The following is a 20,372-nucleotide window of genomic DNA, read 5'->3' on the forward strand; positions in this document are numbered from 1 at the left end:
TCAGACATTTGTTCTGGAGCATGTCACCTGCTTTGCTGTGTCTGATTTGGAATGATGGACAGGTTCATGTCCAAACAAATCTGAAATGCAATTCAACACCATAACGTTCTTTCTCCAGGCCCAAGGGAATGGGTCAGGCCGTTGGGGCTCACAGCTCCAGGAGAGCTTCCCACAGGGGTTTCCAAAACACCCAGGTTCCGGCAGCGTACCCTCAAGGCGGCACTCTGTTGTCCTTTTTATTTTCTTACAGGGTCCCTGGGGTTGGCAGCATTGCATATTTCTTGAAGAAACCCTTACACCAAAACATATGTGGCTTTATGTTTGCTGTGCAAAGGTTCCTATGCTTTCTATTGTTACGTTAAAAAGCCCAACAAAGCCAGATTCATTTTCCAGCCACCACCAGCCCTCTTGTGCCAAGTGGAAACAAGTATGAGGGTGCCAGTGTCCTGATACTGGCCTCAGGATTGCTCTTACTGATGACGCCGTGGGTGGCTTTGGAAGGACTCGCGAGCGGCAGGACAGCCTTCTCTCGTTTCCATCCTTGGCGCTGGCCTTCCAGCAGCCCTCCTGGGGGCTGGGCTCCCACACAGTGGTGCTTCCCAGAGGCAGTGACCACAGGTCTGTGCATTTAGTGGTAGGTGAGCTGCTGGGCTCCCAGCTCCCAGGGAGACGTGGATGTGAGATTTAAATGAGCGTGGGCCACGGAGCCCGTAATGATTGGGGTTTCAGGTTCGTCGGTAGGAAGCCTGGAGAAACTCCTCCATAATAAGAGCAGCCGTTAGCGATACTGTGATCCTGTCACACCACAGCTCTTTCAGGGACGAGCAGAGCGAGGTTGGAGGAGAGGGCAGGGCGGAGAATAAATTTCATTTTATTGTAGAAATGGAAATTTGTGTCATGGCTTTAAAAATCTGATTTTATGTGTGTGTTTAATGCCATTCATTTTAAATGTAGTATCATAAATCCTTGCTTCAGAATCAAAGCTGTTTAATTACATTTCACCCATGAATAGTTATCTAATGCCAATAGAGAAAGAGTTAAAAAGGAGAACTACAGAGTAAATCAGAGGTTGAGATCTTTAGCACAAGCATAAAAAATCAATTTAAGATGAATTTTACTACTATAAAAATTCTTCAAATATCCTTTTAAGAGTGGAAATGCTAGGAAACTCAGCTCACATTTCAATTCCCTTAGCAACGCAGGGGAAGTGGCCCCCAACCTGGGCAGTGCCCCGGGATGCCCACAGCTCCATAGCCTTTGTCAGATGCCCCCGAGCGAACCAGGCATCTGAGTAAGAGTTGTGACTCCCCAAGGTGGGTGCAGAGCCCCTGACTCTCAACTTAAGCTGTCTGTCTCCTGGACAGTGTGCCCCCCCCTTCAGGGAGCCCCGTTTGCAGGGTGTAATGGTCAGGAAGACCCCTCAAGCCCCGGAGACCACCCAAGCACCCACGTTTGCTGCCCTCACCCACCAGCACCTCACCCCACCCGCCTCTGCAGGAGGTGGCTGGCCAGGGCTGTCGGGCCCTCTCCTGCTTCCCACGTGGGTCAGGGGCGGTGACTCTGCCACTTAGCCAGGTGTGAGCAGGTGGGCCACTGCCCACTCGTGCGCCCACGTTGACGTGCGTGCTTAACAGGCTGCGTGTGCTGTGCCTTGTCTGAGCGAGCTCAGCACACCCCGTCTCCTCCCTGCCGGCCCCATGAGCAGGGTGGCAGAGCCCGTGGCCTTTCTCCACTTTCTTCCCTAGAGTCAGCTCCCTGCTTACTCCACAGAGGCTGCGGGCTCAGAGGAGCTTCCTGCCCCTCGTGCACCTTTCCCCTCCCGGCAGAGACCAGACACCCAGCCCGCGGGCGGGGAGGTGCAGGGAAGCTGCCTCCTGTCCAGGGCCAGGGGTCAGGAAGGAACGTCTGAAATCAACTGGGTGCTGGTGCTTCTGGGGGTGTGCTGTCCTCAAGTTCAGAAAAGCTGGGTCCCTCATAAAAGTCTGGGGCTCGGAAGCAGCAGAAGTGACCCTCTCCCGAGGGACGTTTTCTCAGCCCAGCAGAGCATGTCCCTTGAAAGTCAGCCTCTGCTGAAGGGGAGAAGTCAGCTCCATGAGGGGAGCCACAGGATTGCCCAGACAGAAGGCTGAGCCCGTGAGGAGAAGAGACAGGCCATCTGAAGCAAGTCTGAGGTGTACTGGCTTAAACCTACAGAGGTGAGAGGGAGGAAGGGCAGTGACCACAGGGAATGAATGAGAAGGTCTGGAAAAGAAAGAGAAGTCTCAGGCAGGAAAGTCGTAGTCCTGTAACTAAACCAGCCTCGCAGAGTGACTGGCACACCGACCAGACGCCCTGGAGCGTGAGGCGCAGTGCAGACTCAGGGCGGGTCCCCCCGAAGCCCCCTGAGAGCCATGGAGCACGTGGAGCCGTGGGGCGTGCGGTGGAAATGCGGTGGGGGGGACGAGCATGTGGCTTGACGACTCTGACAGTACTTGTGGAGAACATGCTCGGTGACTGCAGAGGAAGTGGGGGTGGTGGTGCAGGTGGTGGTCTCGGGCGGGGCGGGCTCATGCCCCCTGGAGCCTCGTCTGAGCTCCTCACCCTTGTTCTCACACCCCCCGCCCTGCGGCAGGACTGCAGACACTCAGAGCCCCGCAGACGAGCACTGGTCCCAGGATGTCCTCCCAGAAACTGTGCCTCCAAGCCGAGGTGGAGGCACGGGTGCAGCGACCCCGCTGCCCGCCTCCCACAGTCACCTCTCTGCCCGTTTAGGGGCGGCGGGTGGAGCAGGGCCTGGAGGTTGAGTCTCCCCTGTTCTCTCTTGCAGGCCGGCGGAGGCCGCCACTCCCGCTGAGCAGCTCGGAGGTCCCGGGGCAGTGCCGGAGCCCCTGCTGCAGTGCGCGGCCTGGCTGGATGCCTATTTCCGCGAGCCCGCGGTCCTCAAGGGGCTCCCCGTGCCTGCGCTGCACCATCCCATCTTCCAGAAAGGTCAGTACCACAGCGGCCGCGCGGCCTCTGGCTCAGGGAGCCAGCCCCCTTCCAGCTCGGGCTGCTTCCCCCGAGTGAACGGAGGCGGCGTGGGCCGCACGGCGCGGCCGGGAGCGCCCCCTCCGCGCCCGCTGCAAGTGCTCCTGTTGGTTTTGGCACACGGTCCCATGATTCTTGGCAAAGGCAATAAAAATGATCCGTGCACATCGACGCCTGCCTCTCGCTGGCTCAGAGTTTTAAAGGAACACATTGGAATGGCAGTGGATTTCTCAATAAGCTTACTGTTAACTTAAACTGCCTGCCTGCCAGCAGCACTGAGACTCGCGTGTGGACGACTGGCCACTCCACGCACTCGGCTGCTCACACCCTGAAGTGGACGGTGGCAGCGTGTCCTCTTGAATAAGTTTTCAGGCTAACATCTCAAACTCACTACCGTTAAATGTTGTATTCTTGAGAACTTACTGTCTATGTGCAGCATGATAGTGGGACATAAAGTCTCTGATGACATAAAAACAATTTCCCAGACAAGTTCTCCTTAAGCTTTTGTTTGGAGCTTAATTATGGCAACTAATATCATTCTGTACACTTAGCGGAGGTTTATTTTGCATAGTGATTTTTTTCACAGTTGTTTTAATATAAGTGAATCTATATCAGCAACTCAAGTGAAAAGAACTTGAGCGAAAGCTCCAGGAGATGGTGGAGGACGGAGGAGCCTGGCTACAGGCCATGGGGTCGCAGAGTTAGCGACTGAAGAACAGCAGCAGTTAGATAGAGGTACGTGTGTATAGATGTATACATACGTATACACTTAAGAAAAAAATTACCATGAGATTTTGCATGAGGTGAATCCCCTCAAAGTGGAATTTGCTAAATGAGTTTCATGGTATTCTAACTGCTGCCCTAGTTTTCAGCACTACTGAAGGTGGAGCGGGGCTTTCAGGGACAGCAGGTAGAGAAGCTCGGGCAAGTTGAGCTAATACCTGAGTTGACCAGCAAGGTCAGGGGACTGACCAGGTCGGACCCTGGAGGTCTTTGCCCACAATGAACTGAAGCTGAGCAGGAATGCATCAGCCCCTGGGCGTCACATGGGGCTGTCTCCAGTGGGAGCGTCTCCGGGGGGGGGGGGGGGTGTCCCCAATGGGAACGTCTAGAAGGGCGTCTTCAGGACAAGACTGCGTTGAGAGCTGGGTGAGCCTTTGCCGCACTCCACGCTCACGTCCAGAGACCCTCCATCGTCCAAGAGTGGGGCCCCCTTGGGCTGAGGTAGTGCTGCAGCTGAGTTTGGCTATCGCTGCCTGGCACTCACCACCTGCTCGGAACCGGAACCAGCCCTGCACGTCGCCAGGCCTGGTCGAGGGTGTGCCTGACGCTCCTCGTGTGCACCTCCCACACACTGGGTGCAGAGTTGGGGTCCTGCTGTGCAGTTTGAGGAACTCAAATGTGGGTTTGTCTTTAAAGTAGAGGCTTGGGAATCCTGGAGCCCCAAACACTTCTGTCCACTACTGCCATTCACTGCTCTGCCACCAGGAGCAGAAGTGGGTTGGCCAAACCACTTTCCTGCTCCTTGCGTGTGTCAAGTAAGTGAGCTCAAGTTTAAGGCTTAGGATGTTTCAGAGCAGAGACATGATGAAACCAGGACAGGAAGTATCTGTATAATATAATGAGGGTGTCAGCGGGGGGTGAGCTTATAAAACCCTGAAGTCCTGTCCTCAGTGCTCGAAGAGAGCAGGAACTGGCCGCACACACCCTGCCACCCCACTTCCCGGCTCCGGGCCTGAGCGTGGCCATCTCTTCTCCTGCGGGTCGTAGTCATGGTCGGTCTGGGCAACCAGGGCAAGCTGGAAGCAGGCACTGGGGAAGGAGGAAGACTGCAGTCACCCAGTAGCCCACCCCCTGTTGGACGAGCTCTGCAGTGCTGGGGGACACTCGTGACCGGGGCCAGGTCCCCTCCAGCTGGGTTTTGGGGTGGGGGCAGGAGGGTCCCTGAGGCCCGGCCGCCTGCTGACAGTTAGTGCTGGCTCCCCGGCCAGGATTTCCCACGCCGCAGCCTTTGCCAGCCAGGTTTTTCTAATTTAGCTCAATCACTTCTCCCAGGCGAGGACCAGGTGTGGGGATTTTTACAGTTTAAGAAGGGAGGTGGTGGGTGGTTGTACTGTGATTGCTAACACGGAGTTAATTGGCACTAACCCCAGGGGTGCTGACACCCTTGCTGCTCAGGGCAAGTTGGCTTTGCTCTCCTCCTCTCCATCCTGGAGCCAGTGAACTGGCGGGGGGGGCGGGGAGGCCCGGGGAGGCCCACGCTGGGAGGGCGCCCAGCACCCCAGAGCCCCTGACGGCTGCGGGGCCCACCAGGAAGAGCAGCCTCTGCAGTCGGGGAGGAGAGGGCGTGTTTATCTGGGATGAACGCTTCCTTGACAAACTCTGTTTTCGATGCCTCTGAGGTTGTGAACACATTTAGCATCCTTTGGGCATCACCTTTCATCCCATTCCTCTGAGATGTGGACCAGACCTGCCTGTCTCAGCTTGGTTAGAAGCGCAGCGATGACGGAGCTCCTGCTGGAGTTTTGCGCCTCCCCGGGTAACCCCCACAGCCCGGCCTGCGAGGCTGAGGGCCCTGCGCTGGCTGTGTTGCTGCCTGGGGCCCCCCTGCTTGGGCAGGACCACTACCTCACCTCTCAGGCTCCTCGCCTTAAATGAGGGTGATGCTCACCATCTGTTTTTTTTTTTTTTTTTTTTTTTTGGTAAGGCTGGTCACAAAACGGCCTATTAGAATTACCATTTTAGTAGGCTAAACATCAAATATTGGAAATTTCATGTTATTCATCTTCTTCAGTTCAGTCGCTCAGTCATGCCCGACTCTTTGCGACCCCATGAATCGCAGCAACCCGGCCTCCCTGTCCATCACCAGCTCCCGGAGTTTACTTAAATTCATGTCCATCAAGTCGGTGATGCCATCCAGCCATCTCATCCTCTGTCGTCCCCTTCTCCTCCTGCCCCCAATCCCTCCCAGCATCAGGGTCTTTTCCAATGAGTCCACTCTTTGCATGAGGTGGCCAAAGTATTGGAGTTTCAGCTTCAGCATCAGTCCTTCCAATGAACACCCAGGACCAATCTCTTTTAGGATGGACTGGTTGGATCTCCTTGCAGTCCAAGGGACTCTCAAGAGTCTTCTCCAACACCACAGTTCAAAAGCATCAATTGTTCGGTGCTCAGCTTTCTTCACCGTCCAACTCTCACATCCATACATGACTACTGGAAAAACCATAGCCTTGACCAGATGGACCTTTGTTGGCAAAGTAATGTCTCTGCTTTTTAATATGCTATTTAGGTCATAACTTTCCTTCCAAGGAGTAAGCGTCTTTTTTTTTTTTTTTTTTTTTTTGAGTAAGCGTCTTTTAATTTCATGGCTGCAATCACCATCTGCAATGATTTTGGAGCCCAAAAAAATAAAGTCTGACACTGTTTCCACTGTTTCCCCATCTTATTTCCCATGAACTGATGGGACCAGATGCCATGATGTTAGTTTTCTGAATGTTGAGCTTTAAGCCAACTTTTTCACTCTCTTTCACTTTCATCAAGAGGCTTTTTAGTTCCTCTTCACTTTCTGCCATAAGGGTGGTGTCATCTGCATATCTGAGGTTATTGATATTTCTCCCGACAGTCTTGATTCCAGCTTGTGCTTCTTCCAGCCCAGCATTTCTCATGATATATTCTGCATATAAGTTAAACAAGCAAGATGACAATATACAGCCTTGACGTACTCCTTTTCTTATTTGGAACCAGTCTGTTGTCCGTGTCCAGTTCTAACTGTTGCTTCCTGACCTGCATATAGGTTTCTGAAGAGGTAGGTCAGGTGGTCTGGTATTCCCATCTCTTTCAGAATTTTCCACAGTTTATTGTGATCCACACAGTCATCTTCTTACCTTGGAGCATTTCTGAAGTCTGATTAGTAACAAGTTGATTATCTGGGTATTTCTACCAAGGAACTGTTAGGCCATCCTCCTAACCAGAAGTCTGGAGGAGGCCTAGGTGGCTGCCTTGCCCATGGGCCATGCAGGTGGGATTTCTCTCAGAAAGGGAGGCAGGTCGGTGAGGTTCACGGCACTGATGAAGAAGCGAAAATGAGAGGCGAGTGTGAGTGAGAAGTGTGCTGAGTCCTCTTTGGGATTGTGGTTTTAGTAACATAACTTCAAAAACTGAAATGAACGTTTTGTTTTCTGAAAGGGATTTGTTTTTGTGTTTTGCTAATGAGCTAGCTGCCTTATAACTCAGCAAGGCATTTTTAGGGCAGTCGGGTCCTCCCTGTAAACCTCTTACAAAGGTCAGGTTTGTTTATTTTGAATTCATGTTTCTCCAAGAAACAGTTTTTTAATGAACCCATTATTCCTGAAATAAATCTTACTGTTTCTTTTGTAATAAAATACCATTTTAACTTAGTTTCTGTGAATACTCCCTCACTTCTTAATATTGACTCATAAAAATGTTCACTTCTTGGTATAGTATACCTCTTAATACCTGTAGCCTCAGTGATCAGTGGGAGAAGCAGCTGGGAATGACTAAAGAAGCACTGTGCCAAAAGCAGGTCCCACAGAGCGTCCGAGAAGAGCGGGCTGGGAAAAGCAAAGACCTGCTGCCAGACTCCGGACGTGTGCCGCACTCTCCCCTCTGCCCCAGAGGCCCTCGGGCAGGCGTGGCTGGGCAGATGAGGGCAGGCCCACCCCCCGGGCGGCGCCCTGTGCTCTTCCTGCCGGGCTGGGGGTGGCCTCCCCAGGCGCCCTGAGTCCCCTTGCTGGGGCGGGGCCTGTGGGGCTCTGGATGGATGCCATAGGAGGCTGCTCCCAGGGAACACGGGGGCCTTTAGGCTTCCTCCCTGTTACGTCTCACAGAGGCCGGTTTCCACCAGATGACTTCTGAGTTTTCTTTTTAAAGTGTCTGCAATGTTCCCTTTTAAATGAAATATTTAACACTTTAATAATTCCTTTGTCACAGTTATTAGCTTGTGCCATGAAATCCAGTTGCATGACAGTAGTAAAATCTGCATTTTTTACACCTGCTGGCTAGAGGGAAGCTTCTTTGCAACTTCTGCTACCAAGCCTCTAAAAGGATTCTTGTACTTCTGTGTCTCTTGTGAACCCTGTTTCAGAATGGTCTTTAACAACCCTGCCCGTCAGTCGGGGGAAAGGCCTTTTTGGGGGAGAATGAGTCTGCTTTCCCCACCGTGTCCTGCGTGTGGCCCCCTGAGCCCCCTCCATTCAGGGTCCTGGGGCTGCTGTGGCGCCCTGTCACTCCCCACACCCTGGGGCCAGCCCGGGGCGCCCTCAGAGGGTCTGTGGTGCAACAGGGAGGCTGCTCTCTGCTGGTCTCTTACAGAGCCACGGCAGCACACAGCTTTGTGCTCTCGGGCCACTTGTACTGCTGATGTTTTCCCTGAATTTAAAAAAAAAGATTTACCGATTTACAGAGAAAATAGCTACAACAGGAGATGCTTTACAGGTTCTGGTTGGTAGCCATCACTGTTCCCCGATATTCTAAATGAGGGCTTATAACTATCATTGACCTTCCTGAGATGTTACCTGGTGGGGCTCCTTCCAAGGCCCGTCTATTGATTGGAACAAGCTAACACTTGCACCTCGGTGGGAAGGAAACAGCTGCTGAGAATGTACTTCTCTTCAGGGCTAACAGACTTGGAAATCTGGGTCTGCGGCCTTCGACGTCTGAGTCCTGGGGTGCAGAGGTGGGCAGCAGGCTGCCTTCCTCACCAGCGTGTTCGCTGTGACACTCCAGGGCACCCTTAACCGCCCCAGGGGCCCCTCCCTGCTCAAAGGAGAGCCCCGCATTTTCTGGGGGGCCTCCAACCAGCCTTCAGGAGAGCCTGCAGCTGACTTGCAGGCCGGAGGGAGCACCCTCACCGGCGGGCCATCCTCTCCTGCCTGCCTTGCCCTCACTCTTGTTGGAACAGTGCATCACTTCCAGCCCCTCGGTGGAGCAGACGATCCCAAGAATTCTGTGTCCCGGGTCGACGGTCTCCCTGGGTTGGGGGCTCCCAGCCCAGGCAGAAGGAGCGTCGTTTGAGACTGTGGACCAGGTGAGGCTGGCCAGGCCGGCTCAGGGAAGTCAGTGCCCTTCAGTAGGAGCGATCCGTCTCCACTGATAAGTCCCTTCTGGCGTGTTGATGCATATCGCGGGAGCCTGAGGTTCTCATCATGTCTCAGGTGTATTATTCTTTACATTTTATTTTCATGCAGTTTCCTGCCTGGAAGTTGTCAGTGTTTGTTTACTCTTTGTTCTGTGTAACCACATCTTGAGCTAGGAGAGAGTTTTTAAAGTTTCAACTGGGATTGATTCAAGCGAACAAGTTCCCCAGGTTACTCTCATACCTGAGGCCCTTTTCCTGGGGGTGTATGCATCCGAATGCTCTAGAAAGCCTGTTAACAGTACTATGTCTGCAGTATCTATACTTCTCACCCCCTCACCAACCACATTAAAATCTTATAAGAGGCAAATTACATATGCCCTATTTTGAGAATTACTGTTTTAAAGAATGTATTAAAATGGATCCAACTCTAAGTGCTTTTACTGTGTGCTTCACCCTGTACTAAGGTTAATATTTCTAACTTCATAATGGTTTGTTTGAGACATAACTGCCTCCTTTAGGGTTTTTGCTGTGGTAACCAACAATGTGAAGCCTGGCGAGCTACAGTCCACGGGGTCACAGAGGGTCAGACACGACTGAACGACCGCAGTGAATCCACAGCTTCAGCAAGTTCTAGGCGCTGCGTGCCATCTCCCTGCTTTCAGGGCTTTGCTCACAGCCAGGGGACAAGGCGGGGGCCCGCATAGCCTTAGCGTTTGATGGGGAAGACTAGGCCAGACAGGCTGCCCGTCAGAACGTCCTTTTGTGGGTATGGACCAACAACCAGACGATGCCCCCGGAGCCTCACCAGGATACCCTGGGGCAGCGCCCTAGCAGAGGCAACCAGAGCCTTTAGGACGTGTCCAGATACTTTGGCCAAAAATGTGTTTTTCCTCTGAAGCAGGCAGACAGCGGAAGCTTTAGCTTCTTGTGGAGCTCTGTGAGCAGTGGGCGTGGCCGAGAAAGGGGTGCGGGGGTCTTGAGGTTCTGGATGCTGACCCGATGCCGTGACTGCTGTGAGGGGCCCATGCTCACCCGCCTCGGGGAGAAAGCGGGTGCAGCGCCCGCCCTGTCCTGCGCTGTTGCGGCTGGGGTACCACCACAGCCGGCTCAGCCCCACACAAGCACATGGGGTCCCTGTGCAGAGAGCCCTCTGACTAAGCAGTGGTTACCAGGGGCTCCTGGGAGGCCTAGCTCAGGGGAAGTTTCCTCCTAAATCTAAGAGGTGGTCAGATCCACCTTCCCTGAGGTTTCCATAAATCAGGCAAAAAAAACTGAACTTGAGAATGCCTTCACTCAATGCCACGGGGGTCACACAGTATAATTTAACCAAGCTCAAAGACAACCAGAAAGTTGGTTTGAAAGTCAGCTACTTTCAAACCTTGTAGGATACAATGAGGTGTCTATTACAAATAAATAGTACTTACAATTGAAATTATTAAAAGTGTTGCTTATATGAGAAGGTATTAACATTAAAGTATGACTTATCTCTGGCATAGTAATTAGACATCCTACCAGTAAAGGTTCCGATTAAAAATGAGTCACCCTAATTACATTCACATGTTTAGAAAGACGTTACCTGCAAGGTCCTGTGTTGGATTTGGGTGTGTTTCACCTCGAAAAAAGGAATAGAGGATCAAGTTTCTTCCTGCTGGGAGAAGTGAGTTACATTGTCACTTTCTTCAATAATTTTCATTTGAAATGAGCTTTAAAAAATAAGAATCGTCTAACAAGCCTATATTTTAGTGTGACAAACCGACTTTTCCTTATATGTCCTTCCAAAAAGAGTGTTTAGTATTTTGTTGTCTTAAGATGTTGTCTGGTCACATTTACAGGCAACATTAACGTATTTTGATATCATGCTCACAATAATAAATAGAATCATTTCTACTACCTGGGTTTATAGAGAAAATGGTGTTTTAGCAAAACACTATATAAAACTAGACTGTAAGTTACCGACGTTAAATGTACAAATACTGATATAAAACTAATGGCAGTAATGCCGTCTAGATATTTGTAGGATCCAAAAGTGTAAAAACTATTACTTAAACGCTCTTATCTCTCAGGTTTACTTGCAACCCTTATGTTCAAGATGACTCAGTTCAGTTCAGTCACTCAGTCATGTCCCACTCCTTGCGGCCCCATGGACTGCAGCAGGCCAGGCCTCCCTGTCCATCACCAGCTGCCGGAGCTTGCTCAAATTCATGTCTGTCGAGTTGGTGATGCCATCCAGACAACCAAGATGACTCAGGGTATAGGATTTATGAGCATACAGGTCCCATTTTGAAGGTCATGTTTCCAGTATCCGAATGGAAAAGTGAGGTATCTCCTGGAGAAGAACTGTCTCTCTCTGAGATGTGGCTTTCATGACCTTGAGGGGTGGAATTCTCCAGGCAGGACAGACCTGGAGACTCAGCTGCCAGGGTGTCATGTGAAGTTTTAAGGCCATGTAACAAAGTGCTTCCGAAACTGAAGAATGAAGTAGAAGTGTGTTTAGCTCTTCTGCTTGTCCCTGAGCTATATTCAGATGTTTCCTGCCCTCAAAGTACCGAGGGCAGCGTTGGTAACGTGCTGGGAAGCAGCGCCCCTGCTGAGCCCTGCCCTCGGCCAGCGTCACTCTATACAGAATCTCTGTTACTGCGGCAACTCCTCCTTCCTCTCTTCCTTGCGCCATGTGTTTACCATGGCACAAGCACATTGTGTGAAGGACCACCCTGGATTTAGGGACAGGGGGCACTGTCTGCTCTTTCTAAAAACACGGCCACCCTCGGCGGGGCCACAAGGTCAGCAGCGGCACACTCTTTGAGCCTGTCCTCCGACCCAGGGAGGGAGGGAGCGAGACCCAGGGCTCCTCACTCGTCCAGGATGTGTGCTTTCCTCAGTGCGTCCGCATCTCTTCCTCTTTGTAGAATAAAATATGCAAGAACCAACATAAATGACATATCCCCCCCTTTTTTTCCTCAAGAATTGGGCCTTTGATGTTCAAGAGCAGCTACTATTAAAGACCATCCCTAGCAGGCTGTAGAAACTGCACCTATTTATTACAAATGTAAAACAGCACAAATCTCGCAGAATATGATGGTATCATTAGTTTGTGAATCGCATCCTTGAAAATAACTGTGGAGGAGCCAAATCGGTTTAAAAGAAGATAACAAAATGGTTTAAGCTACTTAGGTTGAATGCCAATTATATTTTAATATTCAACTGAGCATATTTTACTAAGAAGAAAGGCCGCGTTGACGCATGCATAACTCACTGGCAGCGTCGGCCAGCTGTGCCGCTCTCCTCTCCGAATCACTTTGTGCATTTTAGTAGCGTGGTAATTTAGTAGAGAACTACCTGAGTGATGGCATTTTCAATGAGCAGGTAATCTACAGAGAATTTTTATATGGTTATGAGTTCTGTGCTTCAGCCTGGCAACACAAAAATACATCAAGACCAATTACGGTATCAACTTTCAGTGTGGTACCCTCGCCACGCAAGTGCATGTATTTCTGCCCCAGGCATTTCAAATTGCATCTAATTTGAAATCTTTGGGGTTTTAATTAAATTTCAGAATATATGGAATTCTTCATTAGTACCTGCTCTGAATAGCAGATTACCCTTCTCTCGGTTTCTCGTTAAAGAAGTAGGCTGTGGTAAAGAGCATGTTCAGGAACCGATCATTTGTGGGGCCTGGGTATTGGAACAGAAATAGTGAAATGCAAAATAATATCAAAAAGATTATTAGTCCAGGGAGAGTCTCTTGATTTGTATTTTAATGGAATTTTACATTTCTCTTAATGATTTGCAAATTGTCCTCTGATTATAAGATGCATTAAGCTTTTCATTTTAATGGCAAAGACACAGCCATTAGCAGAATTTTTTTTTTTCTGTCTCCTTTTTAGAGTGCTTCCCTGCAGCAGATAAATATTGAAACCATTAACACCTTTTGATGTTCGTCACAGCCTGCGTCTTGGACCTGCACATAGCTCCCAATGTCTCTTGGTGTTCACACCTGGCCAGGGGTCCCAGCTCTTCACCTGATGTGTTTCCTTTTCTAGAATACAGGACTCGTGTTTAAGGTTTCATTAGTGGTCTGGTTTATCTGGGTTGGAGCTAATGCATTTAAATTTTATCCATGGTCCCAGTGGTGTTAATGGAAACTGTGTTGTCAGTGTGCAGGATGGTGGTCTGCAGGCCTGGAGCCAGGGAGAGCCAGAGGGGTACCCCTGGAGAGTTGGGAAGAGTATCCCCCACCCTCTGACCGCCCTGCAGAGCCCCCGAGGGCGCGGGCCTGGGCTGCCCTGGCTGAGCCTGCTCAACTCTGAGGGCAGGGCAGTTGCCCTTGGTTGGGCCTCTTGAGATGATGCCTTGGTTCTCAGGCACGGACGTCTGGTCCTTTCCAGTGTGAGCGTGGCCTCCATGACCAGCCTTTTCTGCTCCATTTGCTGAACATGCTGGGGGAGCTCTGGGTTCTGACCCGGGTGCGGTAGTGCGTTTCGAATCCAAAAGCCCTGCTCCCTGGGATGACCGAGGCGCCTGCACCCAGCACTTGGCCAAGAGCAGCGCTTGGCTCCAGGCGGAAGCAGCAGCCAGGGCCCCGTCTCGTTGCTGAGCAGCCCAGCGCAGGTCGCATGAGCGCGGCCCGGCGCCATGTGGCTCTCTCTGCAGGCGGAGCCAGGCCCACGCCGTGGTCTCTCCCCAGCTCGTGTGGCAGGTTCTCTGGCTGCTGCTTGGCCCGCTACCCTGGACCGAGCATGCGCGGCCCTTTCCTCCCAAGAGCATGTGGAAGGAAGCATGGGGAGCATCAGGACAGCCACTTCCCGCTGCCTGGACACAGCCCTCGAGTGATTCTTGATGGTGGTTCCTTTCTTGCGTGCTTCAGGGTGAGATGTCATTCAGTTCAATGTATTTATTGAATGCCTTCCCCAGACTTAGATAGTCGCAGCCCTCTTCAAAGTGAAGGTGAGTTGCAGGGGAGGACTCCAGGCCTCCCTGTCAGCCCATCCCCCACTGGTCAGTGGGGACAGAGGTGCCGATCTGTTGCAGAGCCCTAGGCCAGACCATGGAGAAGGGAGTTCAGTTGATCAGTCATTCAACAATTATTTATTGAGCTGCAAGCAAAGCCCTCTTTTTGGCTCTTGGAACTTAGAAACAAACTAAACTAAGTTCTGGGCCTTATGAGCTTATATTCTAGTAGGAAATATGTGAGTATGTGTTTATAACTATATACTAGTATATGTAGACACATACATATCCCTAGACTATCAGGGAGTGATGTAATTGCTATGAAAAAATATTACCCAGGCCATGGGGAGGAGGGGCTGGGGTGGGAGTGCTAACAGCTCCTTCAGAACGCATGGTCAGGGCTCCATGAGCTCAGAATCCAGATGCTTGGAAATGTTGTCATCTTCCCTCTTGTTCTAACAGTTAAATTTCGGGGGGGGGTGGGCAAGCAGGAAAATTATGTAAATAAATTCCTTTTGAATCATTTTTTTATCATATGAGGAAAGGAGCAGTTTCAAGAGTCTCATTAAGAATAACTGTTAAGTGCGTTATTGACAGATTGGTATTTCTTTTTTTTTTTTTTTAATGAAATAGCCACATCAGACAAAAGAATACTCATTAAGGATTTGTAAGGTATAAATAAAAGAGGGAAGACGCATTTGTGCACCCCCAGGTTGAGAATGGAGCGTGGCCAGCACTGCTCAGTCTCCTGTGTCCTCCCGGCCACATCAGCCTTCCCCCAGCCCAGCCCAGCCCCATGGTTGGCATTTTTTACGTGGATGAAATAATACTGTGATTTGCTTCTTTCATTCAGCATTTCTGTGAAACTCGTCTATTTTAAATCCTATAGAGATACTTTGCTAATTTTGACTCATATAGAAAATCTCACCTTATGGGCATGCTGTAATTTTTTCCTATCCTCTGTCACTAGGCATTGGGGTTCTCCTCATTCTTTGCCTTTTAAACTAATGTTGCTACAGGTACTTTAGTACATGTGTCCAGGTGGCCAGAGGTATAGGCAGAGCCCTGGAGAAGGAGAGCTACACAGAGTTTACGCAAGAGTTGGTTGTAGAATGCTGCTGTAGGTGAGGAGTGCCATTCTGTGTGTGGGGAACCCCATGAGATTGGCATGGGGCTACTGGGAGCTGAGGCTAAACGATTACAAGGAGAGTAGACAGCACTGGAAATGGAAATATGTGGGAGAGTTAAGGGGAGAAAAGTTCATGTTGATTGATTTTCATTAAAAGATGATTAACTGTTCAGAATATAAATAAATTTGGGGTTTCATAATACAGAAGTAAGTAACAAAAGGTTGGACTGTGGAAATGGAAATATTCTGCTATCAATTCTTAGATTATGGTGAGCAAGTATCATATTAATTGAAAGAAGGGTTTGATAAATTAAAGAAGCTTATTATAAATCCTACAATGCTGCTAAAAAATAGAAGCAAAATGAGTAGTTCATAGGTCAGTTATACAAGGTAAAATAGCTAATTTTTAAAGTAATCTAAAAGAAGGCAGAAAAAACAGGGAAAGGAGAACAGAAAACAGCTAGGACCAATAGCAAGTTGGTACTAGATAGATTCAAGTCCAGACATGGTGATAAGGTAGTTTAAATATAAATGGTGTTAAGGTTCAAATAAAAAGGCATAGACAAACAGGCTGGGTTTAAAAAACCAGACTCACTATTTTCTACAATAAACACATAATTTAAAAGGACAGAGTTCTGTGCAGAAATGTAAGAAAAACAAAGGCATACATGTCAGAAACAAGTACACTGTCTGTTTTCAGTTTATATAATCATTTATAGCGCTTCCTTGGTGGCTCAGTAGTTAAGAACCTGCCTGCCAGTCCAGGAGACGCAGGTTCAGTTCCTGGGTCAGGAAGATACCCTGGAGAAGGAAATGGCAACCCACTTCAGTCTTCAGAGGAGCCTCATGGGCTACAGTCCATGAGGTCGCAAAACACAATTTATTGACTAAACAACAGCAGTCATTTACGTGGAATATCTCATAGAATTTTGAATATCTGTTGAAATTAACAAGTAAATCTAACAAGGTTGAGGATATTTTTAATATATAAGAATTAATTGATTTTTACATAATAAAATTTAAAACACTGAGTTTTCAAGTAGTATCCAACATATATTTAAGATTAGCTTTAAGAGCAAACTTCACAAAAAAACTTCTGACCGCTAGCAGAAGACATCAGGTGCCCAGAAAAGCAGCCCGTCATCTTCGAAAGGAGGTAGGACAAAATATAAAAGATTAGCTTTAGTAAAAAGTATGCAGACCTCTCCACTGGGCAATATAACACATGATTGAGAGAAATTAAAGAGGACCTAAGGAAACTGACTCAGTGGACAGGAATTTGAGCAAATTTGAGCAAACTCTAGGAGATAGTGGAGAGGAGGAGCCTGGCAGAATACGGTCCAGGGGATTGCAAAGGGTCGAACACACAGCTTAGTGACTGAACAACCACAAAGTAAGTGCGTCATCCTTGGTCACTGGAGAAGCCAGTACTGCCAGGAAGTTAGTTCTCTATGAACTGTTCTCTGTGTTCAGTTCCATGAGTCTTTTTTTTTTTTCTTTTATGTTGGTGTTAGATAAACGAGTCTTTTAAGTTCCCAGCTGATTCTAAATTTATATGAAAATGCAGAAAGGCTGGAATATCTAAAGCAGCCCTGAAAAAGAATCAAATTGTGATACTTACGTTACCTGATTTCAAGACTTAAAGACAGATCTGTAGTCAAGATGCCGTGACACTGGCTTAAGCCTCAATACTTAGAGCAACAGAACATACTCAAGATCCACACTTGTACAGCCATTGCATCCTTGAGAAAGACTCCAACAGATGGATGAGGAGAGTAAATCCTTTCAACAAATAGTGCTTGAGCAACTGGGCCTCTCTCTCTCTATCTCCCTCTCACTCTCTCTCTCTCTCTCACACACACACACACACTTACACAAAGTTGCCTTGACCCCTAGTTCACACTGTACATGAAAATTAATTTGAGATGTATCATGTATGTAACACAAAACTGAAACTCTAAAGCTTTTATTTAGAAGAAAACATGGAAAATATCTTCATGTTACTGAAAAAGCATTCACACAATCCTGAAATACAAAGTCATGATAGAAAATAACAATGAACTAGACTTTATCAAAAGTAAAATACATCGTTAAGAAAATGAATTGGAAAGTCTTGGAGTAAAAGAGAATACTTGCTACACGTATATTCTGTGTCAGCAGCCATGGGTTGAATGACTGAGGCAAGTGATCTAATTACAGAGGACTTCATTTAATCAATTAATATCTCCCTAGTCTGCCGCTGATGTTGGAGGCTTGTCAGTCTGAGTGTCAAACAAGCAGTGTTCCTAGATCTGAAAGCCGCCGTGTCATTTCCCCGCCTTCTCCTGAGAGTGGTGTTGGCCAAGCAGGGTGGGCAGCCTTTTCAGAGAGCGCTTCTCCAGCACCGGGGAGCCCTTTGTCTGCAGGGCAGTCTTGCTCTGTGGCCGCGGACACCGGGTGCCAGGGACTCTGCCTGCTGGCTGCTGCTGTGGAACGGGACCCAGTTTGAAGTTCGCCATCATTTGTAGACCTCTCCATGGAGTCTGAGTTATCAGCGTTTTTTTCACGGAAACTTCTGAAAGAATTTGACCCCCTGATAATGTATGGGACTCAACCACTTTTTAAAGTTTTAAGTGGTAAGGTGCACACCTGATACTGCAAATTCAAAATCGAACATTTTTAATTTTGTCTCTGCTGGTGCAAGTGAAAAAGCTCTCCTCGTCTCACCCCTGCCTCGTAAGATAGTAGTGGAGTTTCAGCTGAATGAAAAGACTCAGAATTCAGTTGCTAAATTTGAAGGGGAGCAAAGTCATGTTTAAGGGGATCATGGGACTTGGGAGAATATGTAGTGAGGTGCTTTGTAGATTTTGTTTCTGTGTTTAGAGTTCACTTTCCCAACCTGAGATAATTGATGCTCACTTTGAGAATTTGGGGGGTTGGGGCTGATTTTAGAATTGTGATATGCCATCTTGTTACTGTAGTCAGTTAACAAAGTCATAATGCAGTCATGACTTTTGGTCCGTCCAGGGTTCCCTGCTGAATTCTGAAGTTCCGTGGTCCTGTCTGGAACAGAGACACGGGATGACTCTGCAGTGTGTCCTCTGATGGCCCTTGCCTCTGGTGTCCATGCTCTTGTTCCTGCCCCAGCTGAGTCAGGCTGGCCCCAAGGGGCCCACAGGATACGGCAGGAGTGATGGCGTGGCTCCTGAGGCTGGGAAGGGCCCTCTTGGGTCTCTTCTTCTAAGGGAGGCCACCTGTTGTGTCATGAAGACACTCAGGCAGCCCTTTGGAGAGGTCACGTGGGGAGGACCTGAGGCCCAGACTTCACAGAGAAGCCCAGGGATGGTTGGGAGACAGTGGGGGGCTTATCCTGCTTTGATCTCTCATCTGCTCAGAACAGGGGGACCATGTTCTTGGGCCTTTGTAAAGGGGCAAGGACTGACCTTTCAGGGAAGTATAAACGACTGGAGGACCATAGCTTATGACCTTATGGCTTGCCGCCTGCCCACAGCAGCCCCTCTCGGCTCTCAGCCCTGGTCCCCGCAAGGAGAGGGAGAGACCAGGACCCCTGGCTGGGCAGCAGTGGTGACGTCCTCCGCCTCCCTGTCCCCCAGGGGAACTTGCTGCATGTTCACGGAGGGGTGCCCCAGGAGGCACTCCTCCCACCTTCCCTGCTGCCCGCCAGTCGAGGGCACACAGTGCCCCCTTCACCCACACATGCGCAGCCTCGTCCTCATTTGAATAGGTGAGAAACCAAAGTCAGCTGCACAATTGGAGCTAGGTTCCATCACTCAGAATTCAGTCACAACTTCTTTTGAATTCTTCAGCTGCCCTGCGGCAAAGGCTCAATGTTGATACTGAGATTAATCCCCAAAGAGCCCCTCATTTCTCTGCAGAGAAATTAAAGCTTGCCAGTTTTCCTTTTGCCTGTCCTTCTGACAGCTCTGTCAGTAATGATATGCCTTCTCCATGGCGTAATCCCTGTCCCACGGTAAAGAATAATTCATTAAGAAATTAAGGGCTTAGCTTCTTTCTGTTGGGTTGGTCATCAAAAGTTAGCTAAAATTATTTAACAGACCTCAGGGCTGTTTTAGACAAGCTCAAGAAGCCACATGGGTGGGGATCTTTCAGACTCACCGCCCCACACCCCTGCTTTAGATTTGCTGGTGTTCCCAGAGACCTAGGTGTCACATGACACCTCTGGAACCTCTCACGCCGGGCCCAGGGTGATGGCGCGCTGCCCCGGTTCAGGAAGAAGCTCCCTTTTAGACTTGCAGGAGCAGTAGGTATCTGTTGATGCAGCCGGATGCTATGGAGGGCTAACAGGCTTCGAAAGCTTCTGAAAGAATGCATAGGTGTTCTCGAGAGGGATGGGATAAAGTGTACCTACGCTGACATAGTTTTACAGACCGGTGGGGCGTGTAGCCTGAAATGGTGGGGATCTGAAATTCACTAGCAACTGGTCCCTTTTCTGTGGCTGGACTGAAACCACAAAAAGAAGGCGAGGCCTCTTATTGCTACTGTGGATGCACAAAGGGACATCCGCATTGAATGTCGTATCATTTTAAATCTGATCATCCCACCTTCCTGTTGTTTTGATAACAAAGTTGTGTCCTCGGGGAGCCCTGGCTCCTGTGGGCCAGGCTGGTTCAGGCGACCAGCTGAGGAAGTCCGGAGTATTTCTAAGGGGAACAGGAGAAACAAAGGCCCTGAGATGGGGCTTGGGGAAAGGCAGCACGCTGGGAGAGGAGGCGCTCGGGGCCGGGGGGGTCAAAGGGAAGTAGGACCAGAGGCTCAGGCTTGATGCCCATGCCTTTTTCACAGGTGCCCTCAGGAACACGTCAACCCCTCCCCTCCCTCCCCTTTCTTTCTTTCTTTTTTTTTGTAACAGCCTTTCTCTGTATTTCCTATAGTGTTCAGAAACTGCTAACACCTGTTCAAAAGTCAGTTATCCAGGTTTGAGCTGAATGACAATTATTTGAATGGTAAAGGGTGTTAATGTATAATTATTCACATTCATACCAGGACATTCACAGTTTAATCATTTCTCTGTAGGCTTCCTTAAGTTTGAGCTTTAAGTCTTAGGCATAATTCTTTTGTTAAATAAGTTTCGGGAGCTCTAATTATTGGGAAGGTGAATACAAATACGCCCAGGTGCAGCTGTGAAGCTGTTGAGCCCACCTCACCTGTGCCAGCCTCTCCAGGTGAGAGTGT

At 49.2% G+C, this 20,372-nt stretch overlaps 1 protein-coding gene across 4 annotated transcripts in view; it reads left to right on the forward strand.

Annotated features, from left to right (window-relative positions):
• Window positions 1–20,372, forward strand: part of MGMT (O-6-methylguanine-DNA methyltransferase) — a 275,999-nt gene that overhangs the window by 232,986 nt on the left and 22,641 nt on the right. For all 4 annotated transcript variants that reach the window (XM_043925966.1, XM_043925967.1, XM_043925968.1 and 1 more), the window contains one exon: window positions 2,807–2,967. In XM_043925966.1, the coding sequence (XP_043781901.1) occupies window positions 2,807–2,967 (161 nt within the window). The remainder of the gene's footprint in view (window positions 1–2,806; window positions 2,968–20,372) is intronic.

Source organism: Cervus elaphus, chromosome 15, assembly GCF_910594005.1.
Source record: "Cervus elaphus chromosome 15, mCerEla1.1, whole genome shotgun sequence".
Lineage (NCBI taxonomy): Eukaryota > Metazoa > Chordata > Mammalia > Artiodactyla > Cervidae > Cervus > Cervus elaphus.